Source organism: Triturus cristatus, chromosome 7, assembly GCF_964204655.1.
Source record: "Triturus cristatus chromosome 7, aTriCri1.1, whole genome shotgun sequence".
Taxonomy (NCBI): Eukaryota; Metazoa; Chordata; class Amphibia; order Caudata; family Salamandridae; genus Triturus; species Triturus cristatus.
This window is the reverse complement of record NC_140590.1, coordinates 354,213,275-354,226,019: the sequence shown is the minus strand read 5'-3', so window position 1 is coordinate 354,226,019 and position 12,745 is coordinate 354,213,275. Positions and strand designations below refer to the sequence as shown.

The 12,745-nt window shown below is 42.6% G+C and overlaps 1 protein-coding gene across 2 annotated transcripts in view; it reads right to left on the bottom strand.

Moving 5' to 3' along the window:
• Window positions 1-12,745, bottom strand: part of LOC146809654 (uncharacterized) — a 974,089-nt gene that overhangs the window by 726,869 nt on the left and 234,475 nt on the right. For both annotated transcript variants that reach the window (XM_085616509.1, XM_085616510.1), the window contains exon 3: window positions 6,365-6,391. In XM_085616509.1, the coding sequence (XP_085472635.1) occupies window positions 6,365-6,391 (27 nt within the window). The remainder of the gene's footprint in view (window positions 1-6,364; window positions 6,392-12,745) is intronic.

Here is a 12,745-nt window from a genome sequence, read left to right as displayed (position 1 = left end):
GAACCAGCATTTCCCTTTTAGCTGCGCTTGAAAATTCCGGATCTCACTGCACTCCACACTGCCGCCCATCTGTAGGACTGACCACCACTCCCTCAATGAGAGCCAGGACAGCCAATAAGCCAAATGCACCCGAGGACTGCTGATTGCTATCTTGAGTTAAAGCGTACCGCTAGGGCCGGCCGGCGTGGCGGCTTCCGGTTACTACTAGGCCAGGCACCAGGCAGGCAGGCACTGGTCTGGCATTCAGACAGTGAAAATGAATGAATCCCAGACATCGGACTCCGACTATGAGGATCCTATAATCGTCGTATTCGTATATTAGGGAGCCGCCAGAGCCGGGTGAGCTGCCTGCAGCCTGCCTGCTTCCAGTTCCACTGTCCACGCCGGTGATCTACAAGTTAGAACCAGACCAATGCCATCACGCCAGGCCCGGCTTCAGGAATTTTTATTTGGGTGAGCCAAGGGTGCATTTGGGTGGGCCACTGCGGGCTCGATTTGTCGCACATATGTCTAGCCAGGCCTGCTACAGGGCCCTCCTTTATCTCTTCTTAGTCTTACAAGGCCCAGTAAAACACACTCTTTTCCAGATCTCTTTCTAAATGTTATCACTCTCAAAAAGTGTTTTTTCCATGTAATGTTCCTTTGATGGGAAGAGGAGGTTTCTGAGGTGGGAGTATTAGTCAAGTGACACTTCTCGGGCTCCCTCTGTGCGAGCCTTCAGGGAGTATCTATCTTCATTACAATCTCCTCCACCTGAGCCCGGACTCTGCAATGCACCCCCCTTACAGGCTTGATTATCCACTACTCCTCTCCAGTGCACCTTATCTCACAGCTGACCCTGGGCACCAGCCCCATATTAGAGACCATCGGGCCCCACTTTCATTTTTCCCGGTAAAAACATTAGTAAAATCACCTTCAAACTTAAAACATTGAATATAGCAGTAAATATATTTAGCACGCACTTTAATGTTCCACAGTTGCCCATATGACCCGACTGCTAATTAAATAAACAAAAACAGAATGGCCATGACAGGGCTGGCTTCAGCGCTGATGCGAAAGTCTTTTTTCGTGCCGCACCAATAACCTCTTTCTCCGTAAATACCTTGACTACCACCTTCCAACAGTGCCCCTGACCTCCTCCTCGGATTCCCTCACTGCCACACGCCACAAGTGCCCCTCATCTCCCCATAACCCCTCCCCCTCATGACCTCCTCCTCGGATTCCCTCGCTGCCACCCTCCACCAGTGCACCTCATCTCTCTGTAACCCCTCTCCCTCATGACCTCCTCCTCAGACTCCCTCACTACCACCCTCCAACAGTGCCCCTCATCTCTCCCTAGCTTCCCCCTCCACCCCATGACCTCTTCCTCAGATTCCCTCACTGCCACTGTCCAACAGTGCCCCTCATCGCTCCATAGCCGTTCCCACTACCTCCTCCTCGGATTCCCTCACTGCCACCCTCCAACAGTGCCCCTCATCTTTACGTAGCCCTTCTCTCATATGCATTTCATTTGTTGTATAGCGCTACTCATATCAGTGTAGTCATTACTTTACACCACGCACACATTATACAGAGACAATGAATCATACCAGTATGTAAATTAGTCTACAGGGAATGATAAGCCAATGAAGATTACAAGGTGTAGAAATCACATCATCCATACTGGTGGGCAGTATATGTTAAGAGGGTTCGGTCTGGGGAAACACAACCTTAGGATTTAAAGAGTACTCCATGGGGGTCAGCTTTACTGATAAAAATGTATATCTGCCCAAACATACTCATTTTAGCAACATTAGAATAATGAAAGACTAGGGAAGTTCTAACTATATCACAAAACAAAAAAAGCGAAGTTCTAACCATACCATTCATGTTTGTATGCGGCTCTTTGATGGCAGTTCATTGGTCACTGTCCTATGATAGGATTGTAACTTCTGAACTGCAAGTAACAAGATTCGCTGTCACAATGACAGTAACCCACCGAGCTTCCACATAAAATACAGTTCATCTGCACTTAAATGCTAACAGACAAATGATTGCTCTCCAGCAGGATCATTAATCCCCAGCGTTATCCGGGCATTTTGTATTGTCTTATTGTTGTCCTGCATCGGCCACGATAATGATAAAAACTGTTTAAATAAAGCATACACAAAGTATATGCCTTGCTGGGCCTGTGCAGATTTAAAAAAGAAAAACGAATAGTAACACATTTTCTTACCAACTCCATTAGTCAAACTTAGTGTCATAGCCTGATGTAATAAGCAGCTGCAGGGGTCAGGAGAGGTGAATAGGAATAAACAAACTTATTTTCTCCTGCGCTGAATAGGAAAAGAAATATCCACGCAGCAGAACAGAAGGCAGAGGTTACCGTTGTCAATGAAGGGATTTGTCGCGTTTCGCCATGTGGAGATGAAGGGGTGAAAAAAATAAACAAAGCCTCTTTAAAATGTAAATGGTCTTGTAAAGACCTGTGAAGTACTCGGGTTCGGCTGCGATCATCTCTAAAACTGTCTGCGTGTGTGCACGCCTGGGAAGCTTTCTCAGCCCAGCTGACACACATAAGGGCGGCGGGGGAGTGGGGGGGGGGCCCTTGGTGGGGGATTGGGGGTTTGGGTAAGGGACGGGAGGGGAGGGTGTTTGAAGCACTTTGTTTGACCGTAGAACCGGGCCTGCATCACGCTACCAAAAAAAAAAAAAACACCGCAGTTGGTGAAGGCACCGCATAGCATTGGAATCCCTAATTAGCTCGCTTCGCTTTACTAAAGATAGTTACTGCTTAACTTAAAAGTGCTTAAAGTTGAAACTTCTAAGTGCTAATCTTACCGTTACTCGTGTGGGGAAGCAGGTCGGCTGGGTCACACACACACTCAGTGCTGGCTGGCACTGCTCCCCTGCCCTTATCGTCGTCGGTTGGACCAGGGCTGCCAGTGCCGGGCTGAGTCAGTCCACGATGAAGCTGGTCGTGGCAAATTGAAAAAAATGTGCGCGCAGCAGAAACTCCAACCCGGCCCCACAGCCCACCCAAATACATGTGTGTGTGTATTCTGAACTTCCGCAGCCCGCCCACACTGGCAAGTCAACACTGCGTCAGCGATTATCTGCATCTCTGCACTGAAGGGCCGTTCGGCCCGCGGCCGCCATGATGATGATGACGAGGACATATTTATATTTATTATGCGAGTGCAATAAATAAGCCAAGGTACATTTGAAAACATCTATCAATGTGGGCGTGCGCAGCAGCAGATGCGTAGACCCGGCCCTAATAATTAAGTGCCGGTGCTAAGCACCGGAAAGCACCGGCACAAATTAAGCACTGGTGGTGGGCCACTTCCTGCCTTGGTCTAGGGCAGGACATTCAGTCAGGTGGAAGAAATGAACAAAAACACCCATGCTGCTAGGTGAGAATCCAGTTCATGAAAAGAAGCTGGTGAAAGATGTTTATAAAAAAAGGGGTATGGGTCTTTCACTGTCTCATCATTTTAAAACTGACGGATTTTCAATGTTATATTCAACAAAGCCATGGTTGCTGCTTTTTTCATTTTATGCAACTAGCAACCATTGACAAAGCCAATAGTTCTGGCTTGTATGTGTAACACTACTTGTTGTGTTATATATCTGGATGCAATGACAGGAGCAGCAAATTACCAGTTGGGCGGCACACTATGCTAAGCACAGATTTTTAGCTTAGGTGTTTTAAGCCATGCCCTTAATGACATCGAACACCCTCTTTGGATAGACACCCCAGTTTTTCATCCCACTTAAAGCCCTGGAAACAACACCATATCACAGTGTCACTGTGCATCATGCATGACTCATTACTTCCACTTTTTCGGATTGCCTATGTACAGAGGCATAGTGAGCCCTCCTCCGCTCAACCCCTTTCTTTAGGAACTACAGCATGGGTGAAGTCCTTGATGGGACTCTTCAGTCTGCAACTCAGCAGACAAAGGCTCAGCTCATAATTAATGTGAAAAGGTGTGTAAGTGAAGGGATGTGTGGATGGCTGGATTGATTAGTGAAAGGGTTAAGTGATGAATGAAAGGGTGAATAGATAGATAATGAGAGAAAGGATGGCTGGATGAGTGAGTGGAAGGATGGATGAGAGAAACGGATGACAGGCGAGTGAATGGGTGGATAGATGAGTAAACTGATGGATGGATTAATGAATTGATAAATGAAAGGGTGAATGGATGGATGGATGAGTGAAAGGGTGGATGTAAAGCTGGATGAGTGAGTAAAAGGGAGGGAGCATTGACAGACGGGTGGATGAATAAGTGAAGGAGTGAAAGGGTGAATGGATCAGCGAAAGGGTGGATGGATGAGTGAAGGAGTGAAAGGGTGGGTGGATGAGAGAAAGGATGGATGGATGAGTGAGTGAAGGAGTGAAAGGGTGGATGGATGAGAGAAAGGATAGATGGATTGGATGAGTGAAAGGATGGATGAGTGGTAGGTTCAATGGATGGATTCATGAATGGATGAGTAGATGGATGGGTGGATGGAAGGATGGATGGCTAAATGAAAGGGGATGGAGAGAGAAAAGGAGGATGGATGGATGAATGACTAAAAGGGTGAATGGGTGGAAGGATGAGTAACTGGGTGGATGAATGAGTAAGTTAAAGGATGGCTGGATGGGTGAAAGGGTAGTTGTCGGGATGGATGAGTGAATGGATGGACGAGTGGAAGAATGTATGGATGAGTGTACAGATGGATAAGGTGACAGGATGAATGGAGGGATGGATGAGGGAAAGGGTGGATGGAGGGATGGATGAGTGAAATGATGGATGGATGGAAGGATAGATGATGGATAGGTTTCAAATGGTTGAATATTGATATGGATGGGAACCCATATGGAAGGACTGAATGACTGGTGAAAGACTGAATGATGGATGAAAGAATGATTACACCTTCTAACCCACATTATCTTAAGTGCATTTCCTATAGATTGACTTTCACATTTATATGAGTCATTGTCTCAATATAATATGTATGTAATGTAATGCACTCTTACACCCTGTCCTACTTACTTGGGATGAGTAGCACTATTAAAGAAATTAAATACACATGAGAGAGGGTCTATGTGAAGAAGAGGGTTACAATTGGAGGGTGGTTGCAAGGCCGGACTGTCCGGACTGGCCATCGGGCATTTCCTTGGGATGCTGCAAAGGTGGGGGGGAGGAGGGGGGGACGGCAGTTTTGTTACCTCAAAAAGACCTGCACATTTGCTCAAAGCTGTACGCATACTGAATAACCATGAAGTACACAATTGTCTCAACCTAATATAAACTTCTTTTCACTTGTACTTAAGTAGTTGTCTATTTATTTACTTATAAACTATTGTGCAACCTCATCAGATGTGTCTGTAAAACTTACCTTTTTTTCTGAATTTTGACCTCTAGTCCTGAATGTGTCCTGAATTTTGACCCTTTGTCCTGAATTTTTACACTCACCATCCTGAAGTTGCCCCCATGCCAGTTGGTCACCCTAGTGAGTAGTGAAGACGTAATGTTGGCCATTCAACTCCACCCGGAGGTGTGCTGGATAAAGCATCCCATATTTCAGTTTCTGAAAGGAATGTTTGACATCTGTAAACGTGCGCCGGGCCTCCTGGACCATTAGCGTATAGTCTGGATACAGTGAAACAGTAGAGCCTTGATAGTATAACTGACCCTTGTCTCCAGTCAGGCGCAATGCAGGGTCTCGAACCTTAAAATTAGGGAGTCTAGCAATGACTTGCCCTAGGGTTGCTCCCAGTTTGCAATGGGGTACTAGAGCTCAATGTGCCCTTTCAACCTGCTCACTATTATTGACGCAACATTCTGCCCATAATATTTTGCAGTCGATATCAAAGTGAAATACCACAGGTTATTCATCGGATCTAGTAAGGTAAAAAACTGCTGTAGAATGTAGACTCAAATAATGTATAGAAAAAATATATCGCTGTATTTCAATATATCAAATATACCAATACTAGAAGAGTTAGAGAGATTTCAGTGTAAATGTTAGATCCATATGTTCTATATTTAAGAAATTCTATTAGGTTTTGTTCTTTGACACATAAATGAACATGAGCCATGCATGTTTGGAATCTCAAAAACCATCTTCATCTGGGAATTCTGTGGCTGACTAATAACATCTTATACATTGTTCCATTATTTGATCCTTGCAAATGAAGATGCATGTTTCAGATGATTCATCTTGCACAAACATGCATATATTATGGAGATTCATGACTGACCCACCCACCCCCGGTAATAAACACTGTAATTTAGCATGCATACACAGATAGATGACTATAAATTGAGTAGCAGAAACAAGGATGAGACATTCCCAGCATACGTTTCATTTTTCCTTTCATGAAGATACTTGCCTGAAAGAACACATCCGACAAACAAGACTGAAAGAGAAAAAATAAGAATGTCACATTATGATTTCTTATGCGAAATTTCCTAAATTAGACTATTATGTCACGTTATGTAAATTTGCTGCAATTCATGGAAAAATTATAGTGCAGGAGCATGGAATCAATATTAGCAACCAGAAAGCAAACAGCTATTGTTCGCAGGAATTGAGTTTTTAGTATTATTTTTTAACGTGAAATGCGTCCTTGTGGCAAAAAGTGATGCTGTGACAGACCTCAAGCTAAAGTACATCATTAAATGAAGGATCTGCATTTCTGTAATTGCAAATGCAAATTATGGGGTTTTTCACATCCCTACTTATGTGTGATATATCAGTGTCACATGTATGACACTTTAAGAGGATAACTGCCAAGTTTTCTGCTTGCTTATGTGTGACATTTCCATATACATGTATAAACAATATGGGCCCAATTCACAGAACTAACTTAAGACAAAATCCTAAACTTACTACCATTTTGGTATTCACAGAAGGCATTTAGGAGTCCTAAAGTTAGGACTCCTAACTTCTGTTAATACCAAAATAAGTAGGTTCCTTCTGTAAATACCAAAATGAGTAAGTGCCTTCAGTGAATACCAAAATGGTAGTAAGTTTAGGATTTTGTCTTAAGTTAGTTCTGTGAATCGGGCCCTATATACATATATATATATTCACTGAAAAAGCCATAGGTTTCAGGGACGTTATAGTTAGAAATGATCATTTAAATTATGTTTTTTAATTCACTGCAAAAACCATAGGTTTCAAAGATTTTATAGTTAGAAATTAGCATTTAAAAAACCATAGAAATTCACTGAAAAAACCCTAGCTTTCAGGGACGTTATAGTTAGTTGGACATCTCACTCATACAAAACCAGAGAAATTAGGCTGCTATAGTTAGTTGAGCTAACTATAACTTGTGCCCCCGCAATGCACTACTGATGACGTCACATATTAACTCACTCATGACATGGTCAGTGACATCACTGATGACATCACTGATGACACCTCAAATGACATCATCCCGTAATTGATTTTTAAAAAAAGTTTATATATATGCCAAGGTGTATTGATGAATGAGTGGGTGTATGAGCGTCTGGATGATTTAGTAGGAGTCTGACTGTATAATTGAGTGATTAAATGTGTCTTAGTAAATGCATGGGTTAGTGACTAATCTGTGTGAATGTATGTATCAGTCTTTCAGTTGGTGTGTAAGTGGCTGCATGGGTTGGTGAGTACCTAAATGACTATCTATATGGGTTAATGATTATTTGTCTGAGTACCTGTATGGGTGCCTGTGGGGTGTGTGACTCCCTGCATGGATGTGTGAGTTGGTGATTCACTGTATGTATGGGTTTATGAGTGCATATTTGAGGGGTTGTATGGGGTGATGAGTGTGTGTATGACTGTGTTGTTGAGTGAATGGATGTCTCAGTATGACATGTGTGATTAACTACATATGTGAAAGGCAGTATTTGTGAGTGTTAGAGTATATAAGTGACTATATCTGAGAGTGAGTGATTGTGAGAGTGGTTGTATGGATGCGTGTGTGCTTGTGTCAGAGATTGTAGAAGAGAGTAATTATGTGTTAGTATCTGTATGAATAATTGAGATGGTGTGTGTATAACTGTATAATGAGTAAATCGCAGTGTGATTGATTCTTTGAGTGACTGACTAGGTGTGTGAGTAACTCTATGAGTGAGTGGTGGTGTGTGAGTATTTGTATTCAATAAATCGTTATTCAGATATAAAATATCCATAAAAGCACAAGACAAAATACCAGCAAAAATGTACATTTAAAAACATTACACAACAGTAAGCGCACAGAGGCCCGAGATATGTAACATGCACAGCAATAAAATACACGTATTACAAAAGGACAAAATGTGCAAAGCAGCCAATTCTTAAAAACGTATGGCAAAATTCTTAAAAACCTATGGCAAAATTTCCCATGACATTTCCCATAATTTGATAAAGTGCAAAGAGATTTACCAGATAGCAGCATAATATGGTATGGATACAGTCAAATGTAAGTAGCAGCATAGTACGTTAAAGTGCAATCAAATATAAGCTATAAAGTAAGGACCGTAAAGTACATGGCAAAAATTTCTCCAGAGCACCATCCAAAGTCCAAGCTTAAAATCCATTTCAAATAGCAGCAAAAGATTATTAAGTGCAATCAAGTCTGTTATGAAGTACTCATTGAAGCACATGAACAAACTGCCATCTTCAAGAAAGTGCTGACACAAAAAATCAAATCTTCCCTCTTAAGCTTAAGGATTTCCATACAGGCTGTTCTATAGTCAATAATGGCAAGTGTCTTGAAAAGGGAATCAGCAATTGTTTAGTATTTTTTTTTAATAAAAGTTACAAAAGAATAACAAATTTAACATTGATTGATTACCACGATTGCTGCAGGGACAAGGCGTTTGCTCAAGGTTGATGTAAAAGCCTATAGGGAAGCACTATAAAAATTTTAAGGTGCCTGCCCTAAGGCAAAAGAGCAAACTTCTCTCCCAGCGACTTATGTCCTTCAGAAGGTAGCTGGGTAGCAGATGTGCAATTAGCATCCACCAGGCAGATGTACCGTTCTGTTGCATGTCTAATATCACTGTAATGTTCATATAAAGCCTCCTGAAGGATCTTTTTATTTATGCCCTCCGTGTCACTTGGATTAAAAACAAGATTCACGCTAATCAGACTTTCCCTAACAGGGTCAAGTCACGGTATATACCCACCCTTATCACATTTAAGGCAGTCAGCTATAATTTCTCTTGTTAACATTGGTGCTGACTGCCAAAATATGTCCGGGCGAGACCTAATATAGTCCTCAATATAGAACAATTTTAACTCTGTGTGGCAAACAAAATGTGAAGAAGAAATTGGAGCACCCAAAAGTCTTCGGCAAAATCTATTTTCTTCTATCTGAATGCTACAACATTTTGTAAAACCCCAAATTCAGCAGCGTATGTTGCTGTGATTATGCACTGCATTTTATATATTTTCATTATAGATAGCACTACCTTGGTTCTTTTAGGTTGCGGAAGGCACAAAATTGAGTTAGTGGCCTTTAAAAATGTACTCCTGCTGTGCGCCAAATGGGCTGCTCAGGAACCATTGTCTGAAAATACTAGCCCCAAATATGGAAAAGTGCGAGTGCATAGCAAGCGTTTAGAACCTGAGTTAATTGTATTAATATGGTGCTTTTGGGGCCGCAGCTCATTAAAAATTATTTCTTAAAATTAGTACAAAGATCTAGGCTGGCCATAAAATCTACAAAGCCCCTGACTAAAATACTTAGTGCATTCGGAGTGCGGCACATTAGGACCGCATCGTCCGCATGTAGTAGGACGGGTAGTGTATTGCCATTAATCCTCGGAACATCAGTAGTTAATTCAGACAGTACTTTGTGTAAATCATTAATGTATAAAATAAATAGGAGTGGGGCCAGTACGCACCCCTGCTTGACCCCTCTACCAATAATAATGTCGCCTGAAACCTCCCCGTCCTTACTAATATTCACCCGAGCCTTCAAGTCCCTGTGCAAATAAGCTAAAAAATGAACTGAAACCTCATCCATCCCATGTTTTAAAAGGCATGACCATAAACGTGACCTGGTAACAAAGTCAAAGGCTGAGGTAAGGTCCATAAAAGCCAAGTAAATGGGAGATTGCTGGGCTATAGTATATTTGCCGATAATCAGATTAAGATTTAGGCATTGTTCCACAGTTCCCAATTTACTTCTAAAACATAGTTGATACTTGTTTAAAATGTGTTCCTCCTCAGCCCAGGACCAAATTTTATTGAATAGCATCCTCCGAAGTATCTTAAGTGTGTTATCAATCAGGGAGATCGGTCTATAACAACTAGGGTTGGATCGGTCCCCCTTTTTGAAATACGGGACGATAATGCTGGTTCACCATGTGCTAGGAAAAAAAGTATTTGTTAAATTATTTAAACATTAAGTAAAAGGGGCGCCCAGAACTGCGGGTAATGCCCAGAACTCCGGGTAATGCTTAATAAGATCGATGGAAAGCCCGTTGGGGCCAGGGTCCTTGTTGCCTAAGCTTTGATGGATGGCGTCCTCAACTTCTAATACTGACATCTGAATTCGCGAAGCATCATGAGTGTCAAAGGGGTCCTCGCTCTGAGATGGAGCTGTGTATATTTTGGAAAAGAGAGCTTCCCAGGCTTCACTGGTTATGTTGTAGCTTAAAGGGGTAAGTGTAAGGCCCAATGATCTCAAGTCCTTAACTGCTGCCCAAAAAACGTTTGTATTATTGAGTCTAGCGGCACAAGCAAGATTCTCTCAACGTTCTTTCAAGATCTCGTCTTTCCGCTGCCTAGCCACTTGTTTATAATATTGCCTCAGCGATTAATACAATTCATAAAAGGTACAGTCAAAAACTCATTTTTATAAAAAATAATAAAACAAATTGAGGTCCCCCGTGTGTAAATCGGGGCTTGAAAGTAGTCACTATTTGTGGTAAGAGTTTTAACACTGCCACTTGAGGAGATATTGACCCAAATAGAAAGCCCGCCAGAAGGGCGACCTTGTTTGGGAATGGGTACAATAATATTAAAACATTCAAACCCCTCTAGGTATAAATCCCTTGTTGGCCAAGTTTCTTGAAACATGTGGATATCATATTTTTGTACACACTGACCCAATCCTCAGAGCTTATTTTAGAAGCCAAGCCGGCAATATTCCAGCTTAGCATCTGCAAGTTTGGATCATGTAGTTCTGAAACATCATGTCCCAAGGAGTTGAGCATGGGTCTAGAGGGGCAGGTTCAGCTAATGTTGAGATAGGCAGCAGTCAATCCAGGCTATCTACGCCAGACAGAGTAGAAAACCTGTTGTGCATCGTATGCGGGTGGATAACAGGTGTGTTTTGCCCGGAGTTCGGTTTATAGAAAGAAGCACGAGCAATGCAAAAGAACCAACTGGGGTGCAAAAAGAGGCAAGTGAGGTACAGAAGGCGGCAAGAGAACTGCAGAAACAGGCAAGTGAGTTGCAGAAACTGGCAAAAGAGGTACAGGCAGAGGGAACAGGTGGGCAGACTGAGGCAAGAAAGGTGCAGAAAGTGGGGAGAGGGGTGTAGAAACAGGCAACTGGGATGCAGAAATTTGGAACAGAGGAGAAGGAAGAAGCCAGAGCAGTGTGGAAAGAGCCAACAGAGGTACAGAAAGAGGTAAGAGGGGTACAGAAGGAGGTAAGTGAAGTGCCGAACAAAGCAATAGACGTGCAGAAAGAACCAACAGAGGTGGAAAAGAGGCAAGAGAGGTGCAGAAAGGGGTAGGAGAGGTGCACAAAGAGGCAAGAGGGGTCCGGAAAGAGGCAGGAGGGGTACAGAAAGAGGCAAAAGGGGTGCAGAAAGAGGAAGAGAACTGCAGAAAGAAGCAACAAAGGTGCTGAAAGATGCACAAAGGGTACAGAAAGAGACAAGATAGGTGAAGAAAGAAGGAACAGAGGTAACGAAAGAGGCAAGAGTGGTGCATAAAGAGGAAAGTGAGGTGTAGAAAGGGGCAAGAGAGTTGCACAAAGAGGGAAACGGGGTACAGAAACAGGCAAAAGGGGTACAGGAAGAAGCAAGTGAGGTGCACAAAGAGGCAAGAGAGGTGCACAAAGAGGCAAGAGAATTACAGAAAGAGACAAGTGAAGTGCAGAAAGAGGCAATAGAGGTGTAAAAAGAGGCAAGTAAGGTGCAGAAAGAAGCAAGATAAGTGCAGAAAGAAGCAACAGAAGTACAGAAAGAGGGAAGAGGAGTAGAGTGAGAGGCAAGAAGAATGCAGAAAGAAGCAAGACAGGTGCAGAAAGAAACAAAAGAAGTGCAGAAAGAAGGAACAGAAGTGCAGAAAAAGGCAAAAGGGGTGCAGAAAGACGCAATAGGGGTATAGAAAGATGCAAATGAGGTGCAGAAAGAGGGAAGAGAGGTTCAGAAAGTATAAGCGATTTGCAGAATGAGGCAAGAAAAGTGCAGAAAAAGACAGAAACGTGCAGAAAGAAGCAAAAGAAATGCAGAATGAGGTAAGAGAGGTGCAGAGGGAAGCAAGATTGGCTTGCACACCATTAGTACCATTTTAACACCCACATTTAGCAATAAGTAATAGGTGACCATTCTAGGTTTGCAAAGGGCCTTCCACTACGCTGTAACACTTATTGCTGCATTTTTGGTAACATTTGTGCAGATGATGAATTATGTGGCTAATGCAGAAAATGTATAATTGTGCAAAAGTCGGTACAGCCAAACAGTCACATAATTCCAGTGGCCTTGCTCATACCTCTGACTAGGCTCCTCAGTGATTCCTTCTTTTTTTGTCTCACTGAGTTCATAGTTGAGGTTCTATGGAAA